Raw genomic sequence first — 18351 nt, forward strand, 5'->3', positions numbered from 1 at the left:
ACTTCATATGCTGGTCAGATTTAACATTTAGAAACTAGTTCATTTTATTCCATTTAAAATGTTTTTCATTCTGCATAATAAAACAAGTTATATCTAAAAGTTAGGAGAGTTGGTAGAAGTGAGAAATACAATTTTATTTAAACACAGCAGATGTTATGGGCAGTAACATGCCTTGTTACCTTATCTGACTCCAGAGTTTCAACATGGATACCTTTTGGATACCTACGTCAAAACAAATGAAAAGTAAATACAGTGTATCACAACAGTGCTTTGATAATTTCAAGTTTCATTATTACTGTAAGTCTTAAGTGCAAAAGAACCATTAAAAGTTCCTTTGTAATTTAAAATAATAAAAAATTTGAAGCAATAAGCTAGCTAAATTGGCCTCCTTACATTATTTAACAGTAGCTAGCACGAAACTGTATTTTCTTACGAGACTTCACATTCTATTGCTGTGGAACCTGTAACAACTTCTTTTAGTAATATTAAGTAAGCACCATCTAGATATTTCTTCACAATCTAGAATCTCTGCTTTCAAGAAATACAAAGCCAAAATGAGTGAGAAAGCACCAATTTACTTGCAGCCACAACACAGCTTCTTTGTGACTGCATGCCTTTCATATGTCACTTATTCTTATAAACAAACCTTCCTGTTAACAGTAAGCTGTAACAGAAAATATTAATACGTGTTGTTACCTCTGCTACACAGCTGCATCATTCTGCCACAATCACATTCAATTACCAAAGTACTACCATACACAGAGCCACACAGATTCACACCAACAGCAAGGCCAAAGAATATTGTCTTTCACTGCTTAACAAGTAGGTATTACTCTGATCTTCCCATTACAATAAACTTACTACAATTATATAACCACCACAGAACCAGAATGTTTCCTTCATCCTCTGGCTACTACTAAAACTAGTACTAGAGAACACATACTAGAATACTATTGTGTCCTCTCGACCCTGATTTCTCACACAATTTTGAACCTAGACCTCACTTCCAAGCTGTTCCATGTCACAGACCTTGCATGCATCAAAACAGTCTTGCATAACAGAACTCTTCAATGGAGAAAATTACCTGTGAAGAGTTCAGGACACAAGGGCAATCAGTAACTCCAGAGTTTTCTGCTTTCATTATCTCCATGCTAACTTCACAACTTTGCTTTCTCTTGCCAATAAACACACGCAATGTACACAGCTGTATACACACAGCTGAATATTAAAATAAATACAGTTCATGAACACACTCTTCCATCCACTGAGAGAAGATGCAAGAAAAAGTATCTGACAAACAAAACACTATGTGCTACCGGAAGCTATAGATATTCTACCACTACATTAAAAATTTCATACAGAAAAATTCCTGAAAACACACCTCTTTTTTCAGATTAGCTCTCAAGCTCACTTCTTGAGATTCCATTTTATAGAAAGCTTTATTTTATCCACTTTCAGTGTAAGCAGCAAAGTGCCAGATACTGTTGCAACATTGAATTAACTAGATTTACAAAAAAAATTTTCCACATTTTACTAGTACAGTCAGAATAATGAAAATCTCTACAGCCTTACAGTTTCTCCTAAGGCCTTAGGGGATATATTTAGGCAAAGATGAGGAATAAAGCCAAGAAAGGAGAAGAGAATTACTACTAAAATTAGGATTTTTAAGTCATCAGAAATGCTTATCCTCGGCATCTAACAGAAAACTACAAACATACCAGTACCTACTACAGAACTAGTAGTTTTTCAAGTAAAGCCCACAATCTATATAAGCACATGTACCTTCTGTTCACTAAAAACCTGTCAAGTTGCATTTGACACGTAATTCTAGGTTGTGCTGTTCTATTCACAGATTTTAGATCAGAATGATAAAATACTAAGCTTTAAAATATTCAGATGAATCATCACAAACTTATTTAATGCAATTTATCTTCAGAACATCATAAAAGTCTTCTCTCAAAGGAAAAAAATCTAAATGAATCGCCTCTGAGTTAAGTAGTTCAGATCTTACCCAGATTTCTTATCAGAAATACTAACAAAAATACAGTAAGGCAATATTACCAGTAACTTACTTCCAGCTCAAGGTCTGATAAATTAATTTCCTCTGAAATCTAAAATCAAAAGAAAATTGTGTTACTAATACTCCTCTTATAAAAGTGTTTCAAAGCAATAATGCTCAGTTAAAGCTGGCTCCATGTTCATTTGTATAAAGATTTTTAAAGCCTAAGTCACTGCTACCAGTACCTATAGGCTTGGAAGGGTTTTACTGAACCCTGATGTTCAGTTGCCAAGCTGTAAAGGCATTTGCATCATTTTGTACAGTTATCCACCTATCTTCTCAAAAGCAAATATTCTGTAGTCATGATTACTAAATACAGATACAGCGATGTTACCTTACCCCCAGCTTCACAATATTCTAGTATTTCCAAATGCAATTTTTTAATTATTTTTAAAACAACCGTACTCTCTAAAGACCTGGATTCCAAAGCTAAACTGACTTAGGGAAGGAGACCCGCCAAAACAAGTTTCAATACGCAGTGTCAACTATGAATAACCAACAGCTCAATAGATTTGAGAAACATGTTTATAAAATGCACATCCAAGGCTTATGGAGCACCTCAGCAATAGCAAGAGGCTCACATATGCAAGACACTCCTTTGCTATACTTAAGTATGTTGTCACTAGATGCAAGCAGAGTATGATATCCATATAAATTGCTACGTTTTCTCAACCTTAAGAGATCAGCCAAATGTAGAATTTGCTCAAGTTAACCCACGTAAAGATACTGTTCTTCCTTGTCACTCATGTAATTTTACACGGCCAAAATAATATTTATTTTAGAAGATACGTAATTTCAGAAACTGACCCCGTACACGGCTCCAGTTCCAAACTTTCATTTTCTTCATTCTTTAGTAAGTCTTCTATCTGTTCCCTGGAAGAAACAGATTATTTGCTTGTATGTCTACTGTTCCCTTTTTATGATGTTTACAGCTCTCCCCAAAAGACAAGAAAGCACAAAGAAAACTCTTGCACAGCTAGTGAAGTAATAAAAATAGCTTCATCATACATGTCGCTACTGTTTATGTTTTAGTTTCAACAACATCACAGCATATTAAACAAGTTTACTTACACTATTTTCTCAATGAATTTTTTCTGATCTTCAGGAATTGTTACAGGACACTTTGTGGCATTAGGAGAAATGTATGACAGAGATCCTGCACCATTGGCCTGAGAACGTTTTTCATCATACTGTTCCCTTAGCTGTCTTTCTTCTTCCTGATTTAAATATGGAATTCCTTAAAAAAACAAACAAAACAAACAAACAGAACAGCAGAACACATTTAAAAGCTCATCATAATTAGAGATAAATTAGGGATGTATGATTTAGCTAAGACTTATTACTAACTAAGCATTTGCCAGTATTACACCCCTGAAGGCTTAAAACATATCCTTCCCTTCCAGTCATTTGTTCAAGACCCCATTCTTTATCTGTGTCTATGCAGGCTTCCTTCTAGCATATGCCAATTAGCTGGTACCACTGGACTCTTTGAAGAGCTATATGCCTCATCTGCACAAGGCCCAAGTCTGAGGACTGCAGAGCTGTAGATTACAATCACAAAAATATTTAGTACTCCTCTTCCTTGATATCTGCATCACTTAAATAATAAACTGCAGCAGCACCTACTACAATGCACAGATATATTTTCTGAAATGTTGCTACTGGTCCATTACACAGCTACATAACTTGTTACTCTATCTACTTATGTTTAGCCACCAAAAAAACCCAAACAACAAAGCACTTATCTAAATATGAATTCTATTCTGTTGAATCTATACAATGAGTTTTTTGAAAAAGAGTAACTATCAGCACAACAGTAGATCGGCTAAGAAAAAATTTAAGAACTTCATTATGTGTTAAGGTAGTAACACAAATGACTGCCTTTTTCTTCTTGACATTGAAAGAACGAAAAAAACCACAAAAACTCACCATTGCGAAACACTTTATTAAAATCAAATCCTTGGTTTGCTAAAAAATCTATACTTGAACTCTGCAATAAAAGAAAATAGCTTTACAAGTGACAAGAGTATCTGTGGCATAAAAAGATCAACTCAGTTATTTTTACACTTTTTAAGACAGTATACAAAGTCCAAAGTCAAGAACAACCAAGTTTGTGACCCTAAAGAAGCCACACAGAGTTTAGGCTATACTATTCTTGTTATTTACTTTCAACTTTCCTAAAGTACAAGAACAATAAATACACTAAACAGCATAAAGATGAAAGAATGAGCTATGTGAAGAGAGGAAGCTAAAGAAAGCAAAACATGCTACAGGAGAACAAGTCCGAGATCAGAAAAATGCTAGCAATAGCCTGGGAAGCAGTGAAAGTGAGACAGGCAGATGGAAATAAAGCACCAAACAGAACAAGCAAGCGAGCAGGAAGTCAGACAAGAGGTGGGGTGTGGTGGGGAGGGCAGGTTATGTATAGAATCATCTTGCCAGGTTTGGAACATTATCTCCAGTTCCAGAAACCACACAATAATCTGTGACAAGACTAAAATACTGAAGTCAAAGATATTCCCATAAAGCTCATTTTTAGGGATTGCTACTAAATGGATGCTTATTTATTTAAAAAATCCACAAACCAGAAAGTTATGTTTTTCGCCTTTTAAAAGGTTAAAAGAACCAACCAGTTCTCCCTCTACAACGATGTAGAGTTTGCCTGGAAGTATTTTAGAAGTTTGCTGCAGGTATACCATAACCAAACAAAATCAGACTTGTTTTTCTACTAACCTGACAGACAAATTTGACATCTGGTGAACTTCTGTTAAAGGGTTTTGGGAAAATATAGAAATTAAATGACTTCATTATATACCTGTGAAAAAGATGAGTTGCATGTCAATACAGCTTATCAATATTACTTCATAAATTCCTCAATTAACAAAGCAAGGAATAAGAAAATAACATACTTTTCTTCTGTATGATCATATTTAAAAGTGCAAAGGCCAAACTGAAAGAGCAGAAAATCCATAGAATGCTGCAAAGGAAAGGAAAACTTTGCATGAGAATAAAAATTGTGCACATTTAAAGATAATCCAGGTGCATAAATATGATTTCTCTCCATTTCAAAATTAAGCAAATCTGAATCTTCTAACCAATGTTTGTTCTGTTGGTAATTTTGAAGCAAATACACCAGAGTCTTTCAACTAGTTCTCATCCCCATTTGATCATCTTACTATTGCCCAAAGATGATTTGTAGTATGCACTTCCATTTCATAAACTGACAAGAACTGAGGGAAGTCTCATCTCTCTCCACTTGTTGCTCACACACACACACAAGATGCTGCATCTAAAGCAGCTGTCAGCCTCCTTCTCAACGTTCATTTACAATCCCCATACTGTGGGAGCAGGCTGTGAGGGACACTGGCTGAATATAGTTTTCAAATGTATGTAACAACACATTTAGTATTCTTCTAATCAACGTGGCTAACAGTGGATAACATGATAGATGTACCAGCATAGTCACCAGGCACTTTATCATCATCCCCTCTAGTATTGTTGAATCAGTATTGGAAAGGTTTTTAACACCACTGCAAGTGTACAAGAAAATAAGTATTGCAGTCTCACTGAAAGACTCGTTCCTCCTGAGGGTCAAACACTCATTTTAAACACAAAGAACACTTAGAATTATTCAATTCTATCATAGGGAAAAAATAATGGGTGACAACAGGAAGTACAAAATTCATCCTCTTATCTTTAAGTATAAAGATCAAAAATATCAATAACCAAGTTAATTTATTAGCTGGTAAGAGTTAAGTCTTAAGAATGTGACAACAAGGAATTTCAGGCTGCTTCCAATACACCAGACCTCTTCTTACACTGAGCAACAGAGACTTGACCGTGCCTGCAGAGCTGAATTGTCAGCTACCCTGAAGCATTCAAAAGCTCATTTTCAGCCAGGTGAAGAGAATATGGCATCCTCCAGCCTCCTGGATGCTCTGCAGACTAGTCTCTACTTTTACTGTCTCCTTTAGTGTTTGGGGGTTGGGAGTTTTATGCTTTTTGGTTGTTGTTTTTTTTAAGTTAAAGCCACCTCAGGTTTTGCCATTTGTTGTCCTAATTTCCCCGCAGGAGCACTAACTAGGAATACCCTCATCCTGCAATATCTCTTCACAGACTATTAGTAAAGAGTGTTTATTGACACCTTGGACACTTCAGGAAACAGCATGCGCTGAGATGCTTAGCATTTCTCTTTCTGATTCCTTTCTCTTTTGGTAAAAAAAAAAAAACCAACCACACAACAAAAACACCAAACTCACAATCCAAAACATCACAGTTTTGACCTTTTGACCTTCACACACCATATGTCGTCTCCTGTGGTCATTTGGCTGTTTTTCAAAACTCTTTCTGCACTATCCAGCACTTTTTTTTGGTGTGTGTTCCAGAGGCAGAAGTGGTGGCAGCTGGCATTTAAGTTTTGTTACGAACAGTACATGCTGGCAGAGGGAGGTAGTTTGTGAAGGACTCTAGTCCTGATGCAGTTTGTCTGTTGCTGAATTTCTCCTACCAAGTCCTTCCTTGAACTGCTAAATTTTAACACTCTTAACATCCTTTAACAAGTTTGACACACCTATTAGGCCCTGCATGATGAATCAAGTTTGTCTGTCTGTTCTGACCATGACTTCTGCAAGTTTAATGCAACACTCCCCAGTTCTTGTGTTAGTAGAGACAACGAAACAAGCAATCCTCATCTGCTCTAGGTAACTTGACCATACAGACCTCTGTCACGTTTCCCAACATTGTATCCACTCTGAACTATGGAGCTCTAACTTTCTTCCTAGTATTTTCATTTTAGTCAAGGTAAACACTTTACCTTTTTAAGTTTCTGATACCTTTCTTCTGGAGTGTCAAAGCCATTGGTTAATGCACTAACTGAAGGCCCATCACTGATTCCTGAAAAAGCAGAACAGTTTGCTTTGAGTAAGCTTTTCAAAATTAGCCACAGCAAAGAAATGCAACAATTGTAATTTAAGAAAAATGTTTTCACTTAAACGTACATGTTTAGATTATTTCAGTTGAGAAAGATTTTCTGCTGCATAAAAGTACGCATGTTAGCATAAAAGCTAACCAGTTCCATGGTAGTGTTCTAGCAGTAACTCTCTGCTGCTCTGGTTCCTGTTCAACATGATAGTGACATGAAAAGACCTACCAGCAAGATAATGTTGATGGGCCTTTACAGCACAAAGCAGGATGAAAGCCAGATGAAAAATGGGAAGAGTGTTGTTCGTAAATGCATTGAATGACTTAGTCATCTTAAGCAATACTTAAGAACAACCATATTTCCAAAAGTACTGCAAACAAAACCCCATCTTGATCACATTTATGTTTCATGGTTGACTGAGCCGTGTATCCCAAATCATTAAGACACCTCTCTGATGCATAGACCCTCTGGGTTTTACAAACATAAAAGTTCTTACTGCTGCCTTTCCCTGTCCAAAAACTTGCAGGTCCCCCCTAATTTATCCCAATCTCTTGAATTTATGACACACACATAAAATCTTCATTATTTTTTTCCTGAGCTGCAGCCAGAAAGCAATTAACACATTAAAAGATTACTGTGGGGAGAGCCTAGAAGCAGCATGAGTATGACATATATCTTTATTTGACCAAAGCCTTTCTATCACACGTATAGTAAGTGGTTTCATGTTGTGGTAGCCTTAGCTTTATCTTTTTCAAAGTAATACCGAGATACGTTACATGCGCAAACCAGGGCCCCAGACAGGTATCCAGCACAACACAGGCGTGACTGTACCTGAAAACTCCCCATCAATGGCCAGGAAGTCCGACTCTTCAATAGCTTCGTAGACTTTGCTTAGGTTATCCTTAAAATCTGCGGGTAAAGGGGGAAAACACACCTGAGACTACTACCGACTGCCTAGGCAGCCCGTCGCCCCCCAGGCGGGCTGGGGGGCCGGTGAGGCCGGCGGGGCCTGCCGCCCCCTGGCCCGCCCGCCGCTGCCTCACCCCCGGGGCGCGGCCGGAGGCCCGCCCGCCGCCCTCAGGGGCGAGGGGAGCAACTGGGACCCTCTTCGCCCTGAAAGAGAGGCTGAGGCCGGACCCCACCGCCAGCCCAGGGAAGGGATGCCGGGGCCCAGGGACACCCTCTGCGCCGCCAGCTCGAATCCTCCCGCCGCCGGCCGTGAGATGTGAACCGAGCAAGGGCGTGCAAGGGTGGCTGCTCACTCACTGCTTCTGATCACCTCCATCCCGCGCCCGCACCAGCCCGGCCGCCGCTCGCCTTGGCTTGGCTCGGCCCGGCCTGGCCCAGCCCGGCCCGGCCCAGCCCCGCCCGCCACCGCCGCCGCCGCGCGCTTCCGGAAACCGCCCCGCTGCACGTAAGCGCCCACGTGAGCGCCGGGTGGGGCGGCCGCCATTTTCTTCCGGGGTGGTGTCTCGTGGCGCGGTGGCTGTCGGCGGCCTGAGGGCGGCCCTGGGCCCGCCGTGCGGGCGCGCCGGCGCCATTGTCGCTGCTGGAGGGGAGGTCGGGTTGCCTGTGTGTGTGCGGCAGGAGACCCGGTGCTGTAGGGGCCGCTAGCCCTGAAAAGTGCCCCTCACCTGCCCGCCCCGTCACGTCACGTAACGGCGGGGGAAGGCAGCCCTGCCAGCCGCGGCTAGGCGGAAAAGCTGCAACGAGCCCGCCAGCGGCACGCCTAAAACAGTTGCTTTCCTGTGGGATGTTTTTAAATGCCACAGATTTTGGAAAACACGGTATTTGCCTTTCAGATGGGAAAGGCTAAACTAGCACCAGCAAGGAAGAAGGGATGGGAATTTGCTGAGGAGACAACAGGAGGGTAGCAGGGCGCTACTGGAGATTATGCCTTAACGATGAAAAGCCCAGAGGAACTGGTAGGCTTGAAAGTATTACGGAAGAAGCATTTGTCTTCTTGTTAAAATGGTAAAAGTTTCACACGTCATTGCAGAATAACCATAAACAAAGCTCAAGGCCATGCATCATGTCGCCACACCTGTGCGGTGGAAGGAAACACCTGACACAGAAGGTGTCTGCACAATAGCAGAAAGCAGTAGCTGTGGGCAAGGGCAGTATGCAGGTTCAAGAACAAAGCCTGAATATTCCGAGCCACCTTTTCACCTCACTTGTGCTAAGGTTAGATCTAGATGAACTTCCTCTGATCTAGAAGAGGTTTAGTACTTTCATGCTAGGGTAGTTTAAGGATTTGCCTATTAGGACTTCAAATATTAATTAAAGCTACAAATAAATATGAGCTGGTTGGTAGATCTTTTCATAAAATCAGCCTTGGAAGCTAGGTTGTACAGATCTAACGGCTTGTCCGCACTTCTGTGCTACTGGTGGAGTTTTAATTTGACTAAAGCTGAAAACTGCTTTGGTATCCATTATCATTCCTATGATCCCTGAACCATTTATAGCTAGAATTTTGTGTTTTAAAAAACTATCTTGAAACGGCATGTACACTTGAGCATAAATGCCTGTTTATTCCATGTCAGTAGGAAATTTGCCTAGCACCGTTAATGTATTACTTTAAAGAAGGCCAGAACTGGATCTTGTCACAAAATGGATTTGAGTGATAATACTGCAGTCTTGCTGGCAGAGCTCCACATGTGAGCAAAGAAGCAATAACTGTTAAGTAAAACAACTAAATATGGAAGTTTGGTATACAGATATTGGATCATTGCTCAAACAGTTGACAGACTTTTCAGTTAGGTGTTTTTCTTTCCCATAAGGAATTTGATTAGGGTAGCTCTAAAGCAAACAAAACCAGAGCTATATATGTGTCAGCCCAATAATAATTGTCCTCTGCAGAGATCTGGATATGGGAGAGCAAACTATGAGAGACTATTATTTTCTTTATTGAAATAGGCTAATTAAAAAGTTAATTATTTTGTTTTGGTATCTCAAATGTCATTTGAACTGGACTTGTAGATTTTATCAAAGTGGAACAAGAACAAAATATAAGAAAACATCACTGTGTTATACAGTGAAAAATTAATCTCAACAGTTCTTTAAGAAAAGCACTTGATTTTCTTTGGACTCTAGTCAGAAAGAGATGCAGTAAGGGAACAGAGGCTGGTACAAATAATTGTGAATGTGTGTTTACATAGCTGTGCTCTCATGTGGTAGAAATAGTCTTTGTGTGAGCCAGTCTGGGGCAGTATGCGTTAGCATTACAGTCAGACTAGCATCTAAAAGTCGGGTTTACTTCTCAGATTAGACTTCTAGATCTTCACTTGCAAAATAAACCTTGAACGCAGTTTCTGTGAAGGAGGATTACCTGGGTGTGTAGACTTACGTTCAGCAAACATAGCTCAGTTCTCACAAATATGGAAATGAGCGGATTAAGCAAAACGTGAGTGCAGTCGTGTTCCTGCCCGGTGGTTTTTAGAGCTTTGAATTACGACGCTTGAAGATAAAAGAGAAATGGGCTCCGCTCGAACAGACCGCGTCGATGAGCTTGCTCTGCTTCTCAGCAGAAGGGAGACCAGCGGTGACCCCTGCTAGAGCGCACCGCCCGTGCCGGAGCCCGCCGCAGCCCGGGCGGGGGGAGGCGCCGGCAGCCGCGGCCGTGTCCCCCCGCGCCCCCCGGCAGGCGGCGGGCAGAGCCGCGGCCGCAGCGCCACCCCCCGGCGGCCCTAGGGCCCGGCGCGTCCCGCGGGGGAGGCCGCGGCGGGCGGGGCGGTGCGCGGCCCCGAGTCCTGCCTCCGCCAGCTGGGCCGGGGCCGGGACCGGCCGGGCCGCTGCGGAGCCTCGGCCTGTGCGTGCTGCCGGGCGCGGGCACGCTGCTGACACCGCCGCGGTGGGCCCGGTCTGGCGGGGCGGGGGAAGGGCTGTCACGGCGCGGCGGGCCCGAGCCGCCGGTGCCGGCGTTGTGGCAGCGGCGGGGGAGCACCCTGGGGGGAAGGAGGCGGCAGGGGAGCGGCGAGTAAGCTTTCGGCTTTTGACCCTGCTCCCACCTGGGGCACAGAGTGGCGAAACATTTTTGCACCTGCGGAAATCCTGTTGCCTTTTTCTTCCAGGAAAACGAGAAGAATGTTGTTAGGGGCAAACCCTCGGGTTTAGTTGTGTTGTAAGTGATGTTTCAGGTTTGTCTTTTAAAGCGCCGACAGTCTTTGCTTTGAATGCTTGTGAGCAGTCCTAGGGTCCTAGTTGCACTATTGCTTTGTATTTCTACACTGCTTGTATTTTTTTGTTAATAATTTTTTAGTCTTTACCCACTGGCATGCTCACCCCTTTGTGCTTGATCTGGATGGAAAGGTGGTAACCGAGTAGTAAACAGGAGCCACATGGTGGAGAGTGGAAGTGTATTTTGGTGTGGAGTCCTTGAGGAGAAAATCGTCTATGTTTTGATAGCGTCTAACATATCATAAGTGTTAAGTGATCTGGATCAGTGTTTTTCTCAAGAAACTAGATACAGCCATCTGAGAGAATACATTAGGAACATTAAGCAAAAAAGTTTATAGTTTTCTAAGTTTGGAACAATCTGAAACTCTTCTCAGAATCTGTGCATTTTCTGAAATACTAGCAAAGAGTAATTACCAGTGAAGTTAATATGGAGTTCAGTCCTTCCCTAATGGCAAGCAGATCAGTCCAGATCAGTCCCTTATAATTCTGAAGCGGATGACTTTGTGGATCAAAATTGGTATTTTTTTTTTCCCAGCATGGCTCCGCAATGTCTAGCATTGAACTTTGTTTTATTCCATATTCTTGGAAAGAATAGTGACAAAAATTCAGTCATTACATTATACTGGTGTTTTATTTTTGTATTCTCTGATGATGCTTCTTTTGATTGGTGTGTTTTACTAAAATCTTGATTAAAGATACTGTCAAAAGTTACCTGAATCATAGTGGGGTTTTTGTTTCATGTGTTGCTTAACACAAGAAAAAATATAGGGAGACTGAACTCAGCTGTTTACATCTATAATCTGGCTCTGATTGTAGTTTGCAATGAATATGGTGTTGAAAAAATAGATCATGTTTCATGTTGGGGAGAGCTAAGTTAGTTTAAAACTATCCCAGTGACAAAAGAATTACAATAATAAACTATACTGCTTGCTATTCTGAACTTCTATAGTAACTTTTTTCTTAACGAGGTTTATCTTGTTGCTTTGCAGAAGTAATGCCTTACCACATTTGAGGATCTAAGAGCTTTCTGTTTGCCTAAGGCATAAAAGAAAATGGAAGAAGATGAGACATTACAAGGTGAAACAGAAAGGGCAAATGTTGAAACACGTGCTACTCCCAAGATGGGTCGGCAGATATCAGTTAGTGAGTTCCTTTGCCACTGCTGTTATGACATTCTGGTCGATCCCACCACCCTGAACTGTGGGCATAGTTTCTGTAGACATTGCCTAGCCTTGTGGTGGGTGTCATCCAAGAAGAATGAATGCCCCGAATGCAGAGAAAAATGGAAAGGATTCCCCAAAGTCAACATCCTCCTCAGGTGAGTGTACTATGCCATTGTTGGATTTCTAAAATAAACACAATTAGTTGTCTGGTTTCTTGAGTTTGCTGCATATCTTCGTAGTTTATTGGTAATCTGAACTGTGGAGAGGACATTTAAATCCTGAAGTCCTTCATGTTCTGCACTTGTACTGAACTGTTCAAACACATTTTTCGACATGGAACTAAGGGGTGCGTTAATTGGCTTTATTTTGGGGTTTGGGGGGGGTCCCTTTGAATGTTTGGGGGATGGAGAGGAGGGATCCTTTTTTAGTATTGAGACACTTGCATCTTTTAATACAGCTGGTTGTTTTCTAATAATTCCAGGTTAGAATGATCTTTGATAATTGTGTAATTAGTTCTGTAATAAGAATTATTTATAAGAAGAAATGTGATTTTATTGCAGAATGAAACTGGAAATACCAATTTGCTGTCCTGAATTACCACAAGCTCTTGTAATACTTTTATCTTAGGTTAATAATATTTTAATAAATAGATGGTAGGATTGTTGGCAGGCTTTTATGTTGTCTTTTGCTTAGCATTTTTGAATAGTGAAAGCTTTCCAGTAGCACATACAATTCTAGTTTTATATAAGAAATAATAATTTAATTTTTCTTTATGTGGTATTTTAACTTCCTCTATCTTTAGAAACTAAGGAGAATGTTGTTTGGAAGTAATTGATAGAAGTTTAACTTTACTAAGTATTAATAACTACTGTTTTCTTGCTTTCAAAGATGGCAGTCTTTAGTAGAGGCTGAAAAACAAAAATCCAAAAATTAGTCCCTTTTCTGAATGTTAAGCCTCAGTGATTACAGTACAGTGACAAATATTTTTCCCATTAGGGATGTTATTGAAAAGCTATTTTCTGATGCCATTGAACAAAGAAAAGAAGATATTCAACAAAACAGTGATGTAGCACGCAGCTTAGCAACCTTCCAAAAATACGGGAATGACCAGATCCCTACAGTTTCGAACACAGGAAGAATTAATCCTCGAGGAGGAGGGTTTTTCTCAGGCGTTCTAACAGCTTTAACTTGTGTAGCAGTAAGTTCCGTCTGGATGATTTTCCATATTTACTTCATTAAGAGTAAGCATGCAATCAAATATACTTAAAAATTACGTGCACATTAAAAAGGTCATCTGCTCAGAAAAGACTTAAGCTGAGCAGACTAAATAAGGTAGCATTCAGAGTTGTCTGTCAGGAGCTACAATTGCAATATACAGCAAATGGAAGTTAGACAAATTGGGTAAAACTTCAAGATACTGTCTTAGAACCTGAATATTCTAGGATCTATAGAATGGAAGATTCTGTATGTCAAGCCCCTTAATGCCTGTTTATTTGCATCATTAATATATTTACTTTGCAGATAAAAGATTTTGTTTTCTTTTTTGTTTTAATCTACCTATAGGTAGTTCTACTTGGATATCACTGGAGTAGCAGAGAATTTGAAGAAGATCATCTTGTCAACAAGCCTGTTGCTAAATGGACTGCTGACGAAGTGATACTTTGGCTAGAGCAGTTGGGCCCATGGGCTTCCCATTATAAAGAAAGATTTTTACTGGAGAAAGTGAATGGAAGGTGAGAGGCCTCATTATCAGGAACAGCTGTCATGTAATTGGGCTACTTGATAGCTTTCATTAGGGACAATATATTGTGAAATGACTGTACTTTATTCCATAGATTGTGGGAATACTCTGTTGGTGTATCACAATGAAATTCAGGAGAAGTTTTAACACTTGTAGTTGTAAACTTTAGTAGTAGATGCTAAACAAGCTAACTGAAAATTTTCTAATAACTTTTTAATATGCTGACAATGCAGACTGAAATTATATTGAAAGTAAAATTCTACTGACGTATGATCCAGCCCTCCCACATTTTATTTCTTGTGAAAATATGTATGTACTATATGCATTGTTGCATTCCACCCAAGAGCTTTAGGTCTGATTTCAGGAGACCAGCTAGATCTGTTAAGTACTGAAGAACTGTGTTCAATAATAGCCAACAGGCTGATAAATCTGCATGCTGAAAGCAGGCAAGAGAAAACTTGATGAGTATTTAAAACCCAGGCTCTAAGATGCAGTTGATTCAGAACATTCAAATGTAACTATGATCTTTTAAGGTCCCTTCTAACCCAAACCATTCTGATTTTATAATCCAAAAGATGGTAACTTCTATCAGTAATTGCTTCAGTGTGTATTGCTAATCTGTTAGTCATAGCGTTTGGGTGAAGAGGCACTGTTTACCTTCTGAATTCTTGTGCTTTTGTAGACTCCTCCTAACATTGACTGAGGATGATTTCATGAAAGAGCCTTACAGTATAGAGAACAGTAACCATAGAAAAGCTATTATGGCAGAACTGGAATGTGTGAAAACTTTAGGTGTTAAACCACCACAGAACCTTTGGGAATATAAGGTAAATTTTATATAAAGTCTATCACGTATATTAAGTATTTTTGAAATAATATCTTTAAAAGAAAACTCTCTTAAAGCCAGAATGAGTATTAAGGTAGTATCCCTTATAAACAATACTCAGTTTAATGAACTGTTGTATTTGAAAAAGAATCCTTTGAAGAATGATTGCCAGAAAAATCTAGGAACTGCCATGTCCCTTTCATTTTATTTTTTCTTTTTTTGAACCTTGATAATTTGATACCTTTCAGGCGGTAAATCCAGGAAAATCACTCTTTCTTCTGTATGCACTGAAGGGTTCTCCAAGACTCAGTATGTTATACCTATATTTGTTTGATTATGCAGAAGCTTTCCTACCTTTCATCCATGCAATCTGTCCTACGCAAGAAGACAAGTATGAAGATACTGTCACAAAACTACTAGTAAGTGCTCAAAACATGAAATATGTTACTTGCTTTAGTTACAAGCATTTTTAAGACTAGCAGCATAATAAAAACACATGATGTAATTATTCACCATTTCATCTCTTCACAATGCAACTCTCAAAAAAAAAAAAAAAGTACTACAAAGTAAGTAGTTCCTTGATTTTTTATTGTATGTGATCACTGGTGTTAGTGACCATTACCTTTAATAAGATTGATTTAAGTTTTTTAAGACTTTAAATCTGCAAAACTAATTTTTTTTCACATTTGCGTGACTATAGGAAGGCTGTTCACCCAAAATACCTGTATTTTAACAAATGGCATTATAAGGTCTGGCTGGCTGTGATGTTTTATTCTAATTTATGGAAATTACTGTGTTATAGTATTATCTACCAGAAAGTAGAATAAGGATACATTAGTATTTTCAGTGTTTGAAAAAAACAATTTTTCAATAAAAAAGTAGTGGAAATAAGCCAGTATTGTGTTTGTTAATAGGAAATTGGTTAACAGTCTTTTTATCCTAATCTACAGGACCTTAAAGATCCTTCTTGGAAACAGTGGAGAGAATTCATTGTAAAGTATTTATTTTTGCCATACCAGTTGGTAGCTGAATTTGCTTGGGATTGGCTGGATGTGCACTACTGGACATCAAGATTTATAATTGTAAATGCCATGTTGCTTTCTGTTCTGGAGTTATTCTCCTTTTGGAGGCTCTGGTCAAGAAGAGAATTGAAGTAAGTCTTACTGAGCTTGTTGAGTGTAGGAAGTACACAGCCTTATAAATAGAAAGTAACGGTCTTACAATTTCACAGTTGCTTACTGAAGTTTCGGTGTCTAACAACAACTCTGAGGTTAATAGTGTGAATCTGAATTCGCACATATAATGGTACTCACTCTTGAATATCTTTGTTTCTGTGAATACTTCAAAGGGTTTCTCACAGCTGGTTTTACTGACCAGATGTAGCAAACGCAGTAATGGTAATCATGTTCTTAACCATTGAGTAAATATTAACTCTTACCTTGAGAATTGCGTTTTATGGTAACTGGTATTATCTGTCAGCTGAGAACTAAATACATAATAATTTTGTCATGTGATGCTTATGATATAGCTATTAAAGAATGACTCTTCAGGATCATAAATAAGTTCGGTTACACTGGTATTATTTCTGATAGGTCATAAAAATTAGATTTCAGTTACTGCTTTAGCCTTTAGTCAAGCATATTGTTTCCTAATTGCTGTGATCTTTTATTTATGGGTTTTAGACCTTGCATAGATGTTCTTGTTTTGGTGTATACTGGGTCTTCCCTTTCTCTGCCAGCCGCTAGGGGGCAGAACGTGTTCAAAAGAGAACGGTGTGCATGACAAATGTGGAATTTGGCCACTTTAATTCGCTGTGCTTTGTGGTCTGAATAAATTGATTTAATGCTTCCTCGTATAAAATCTAGTATTACTGTATTTTAAGAAGGTTTTTCTGGAGTGTAAAATGATGTTTTACAGGTACCTGAGTGTAAGGGCTAAATAATTTGAGGCTGCAGCACATATTAGCTTTTCTTAGAACGGGTAAAAACAAAACAGAAATTTCCTCTAAGCCTCTCCCTTTCCTTTTCACAGGACTATTCCTCACAGAATGTGGAGACATTTCTGGAAAGTCTCAACACAGGGTCTTTTTATTGCCATCTTTTGGCCTTTTATTCCTCAGTTTGTCTGCAATTGTTTGTTTTACTGGGCCTTGTACTTTAACCCAATTATAAACATTGATCTTGTGGTTAAAGAAGTAAGGCGTCTGGAGACACAAGTGCAGTGACTGGCATTGGAACTTTGGAGCTGTTTAGCTTCTAAAGATGGACACTTGAAATAAATATTGCTTTTCTTCTTAATATATGTGGCAGTGAAAGTGGTGGATTATGTTAACTTAAGCATACAAAAAAGCCTTAAGGTAAGTTACTCTTAAACCAGCTGATTCTAGATTCGAGGGTGGGCTTTTATTATCTGAAAGGAATTTTCTATTGAAAAAAATCCAGAAAAATTACAGTTCAGATTTAGCTATGTAAAACTTATGCAGTCGTGTCACCCTATTTTTGATCAAACTTCTCTATTATGTCTTGACCATTCTGGTTATTTTCAAGCCTGCCTTAAAATCAGTGTCTTCTGAAGAGCTACAATGATTGTTTGGTTTTTGTTTGGCTTTTTTTTTTTTAACTTAGCATTTCATACCGAGCCTGCCTTAAAATCAGTGTCTTCTGAAGAGCTACAATGATTTTTTTTAATTTCTTTTTTTTTTTAACTTAGCATTTCATACCAGGAATGTATTCCTCAGCTTAAGTTTGCCAAAGGAAAGCTCTTATTGGATAGGATGATACTGAAAGTACTTCAGTGTTTTCAGTCTGCTTTACATACAAAGTTGTGACTGTCAAATACGCAGTCTCACAGTAGAGTTTGTTCTAAAATTCCTGCTGTTGAAGGCAAAGACTGCTTGAGTTTTCTTGTCGTGTGGAAAATGTGGTGATTGCCATTGAAAAAAAATTTTTTTCAGATCAGTGAGACTTCATCAATAGTTTCTCTAATGCTCCCTCTTGAAGTCTGTTGCTAATTCTTAAATTCAGGATTATCTCTTAAAAAGGGTTATTTTGGAAACGCGACCTGACACTGTAATTACATCTTACTGCAATATAATACCTGTATCTAGACTTGTGCAAGAATATTGACTGTAAAGTTTTGTGTAAACAGGATTGCTGTTTGTTAGTGTATGTTTTTTGACAAAGCAAAAGTTAGATTTTTTTCCAAGAGCTTTGTCCCCTTGCGTTCTACATTGTTTTGCTTTTTTTTTATTTGTATCATTATTATGAACTTTAAATTTGCCTATGAACCTTTCTAAAAATTAAAGATCTCTTTTGAAATCTTCATCCTTCCTAGAAGTGGGATTTGGTTTGTTGTTTGGGTTTTTTTTTTTATATTGAACTGCCTGTCATTAGCTTTGAGTTGTGCAGACTTGTTTTGTAGCGCTGCCATCTTTAAGTTGAGGTGGGTGAAAGTAGAGTAAAACAC

General features: G+C 39.1%; 2 protein-coding genes across 7 annotated transcripts in view; one reads left to right on the plus strand and one right to left on the minus strand.

Annotated features, from left to right (window-relative positions):
• The window catches only part of PARN (poly(A)-specific ribonuclease), a 60360-nt gene extending 52000 nt beyond the window's left edge, over positions 1–8360 (minus strand). Inside the window, exons 1-10 of one of the 4 annotated variants that reach the window (XM_056335485.1) lie at positions 8247–8360; positions 7812–7889; positions 6873–6952; positions 4969–5036; positions 4793–4874; positions 3989–4049; positions 3131–3296; positions 2867–2932; positions 2073–2111; positions 180–222 (exon numbers count right to left, since the gene is read on the minus strand). In XM_056335485.1, the coding sequence (XP_056191460.1) occupies positions 180–222; positions 2073–2111; positions 2867–2932; positions 3131–3296; positions 3989–4049; positions 4793–4874; positions 4969–5036; positions 6873–6952; positions 7812–7889; positions 8247–8265 (702 nt within the window). In that variant the 5' untranslated portion in view covers positions 8266–8360. Of the gene's footprint in view, positions 1–179; positions 223–2072; positions 2112–2866; positions 2933–3130; positions 3297–3988; positions 4050–4792; positions 4875–4968; positions 5037–6872; positions 6953–7811; positions 7890–8242 lie in introns of all 4 variants that reach the window. The other 3 variants (XM_056335486.1, XM_056335490.1, XM_056335489.1) reach the window with 3 other exon arrangements.
• A 225-nt stretch (positions 8361–8585) lies between these two features.
• Positions 8586–18209, plus strand: BFAR (bifunctional apoptosis regulator). Of its 3 annotated transcripts, XM_056336863.1 has the most exons (9): positions 10735–10956; positions 11051–11100; positions 12146–12474; positions 13316–13517; positions 13883–14052; positions 14743–14887; positions 15135–15305; positions 15837–16039; positions 16918–18209. In XM_056336863.1, the coding sequence occupies exons 3-9, from the start codon at positions 12209–12211 to the stop codon at positions 17108–17110; spliced, it is 1350 nt and encodes a 449-aa protein (XP_056192838.1). In that variant the 5' UTR covers positions 10735–10956; positions 11051–11100; positions 12146–12208; the 3' UTR covers positions 17111–18209. The 3 variants fall into 3 exon arrangements, with proteins under 3 accessions (XP_056192839.1, XP_056192840.1, XP_056192838.1); XM_056336864.1 differs by lacking the exons at positions 10735–10956; positions 11051–11100 and adding an exon at positions 8586–8905; XM_056336865.1 differs by lacking the exon at positions 11051–11100 and having other exon boundaries at positions 10734–10956.
• Positions 18210–18351: the final 142 nt, after the last annotated feature.

Source organism: Falco biarmicus, chromosome 4 (assembly GCF_023638135.1).
Source record: "Falco biarmicus isolate bFalBia1 chromosome 4, bFalBia1.pri, whole genome shotgun sequence".
NCBI classification, from domain to species: Eukaryota; Metazoa; Chordata; class Aves; order Falconiformes; family Falconidae; genus Falco; species Falco biarmicus.

Bases quoted from the DNA above. Each gene is read 5' to 3' on its own strand.
- BFAR (XM_056336864.1), top strand. From the start codon at position 12,209: ATGGAAGAAGATGAGACATTACAAGGTGAAACAGAAAGGGCAAATGTT. The intron at 14,053-14,742 runs GTGAGAGGCCTC...GTGCTTTTGTAG, and splicing joins CTGGAGAAAGTGAATGGAAG to ACTCCTCCTAACATTGACTG. The intron at 15,306-15,836 runs GTAAGTGCTCAA...CCTAATCTACAG, and splicing joins ATACTGTCACAAAACTACTA to GACCTTAAAGATCCTTCTTG.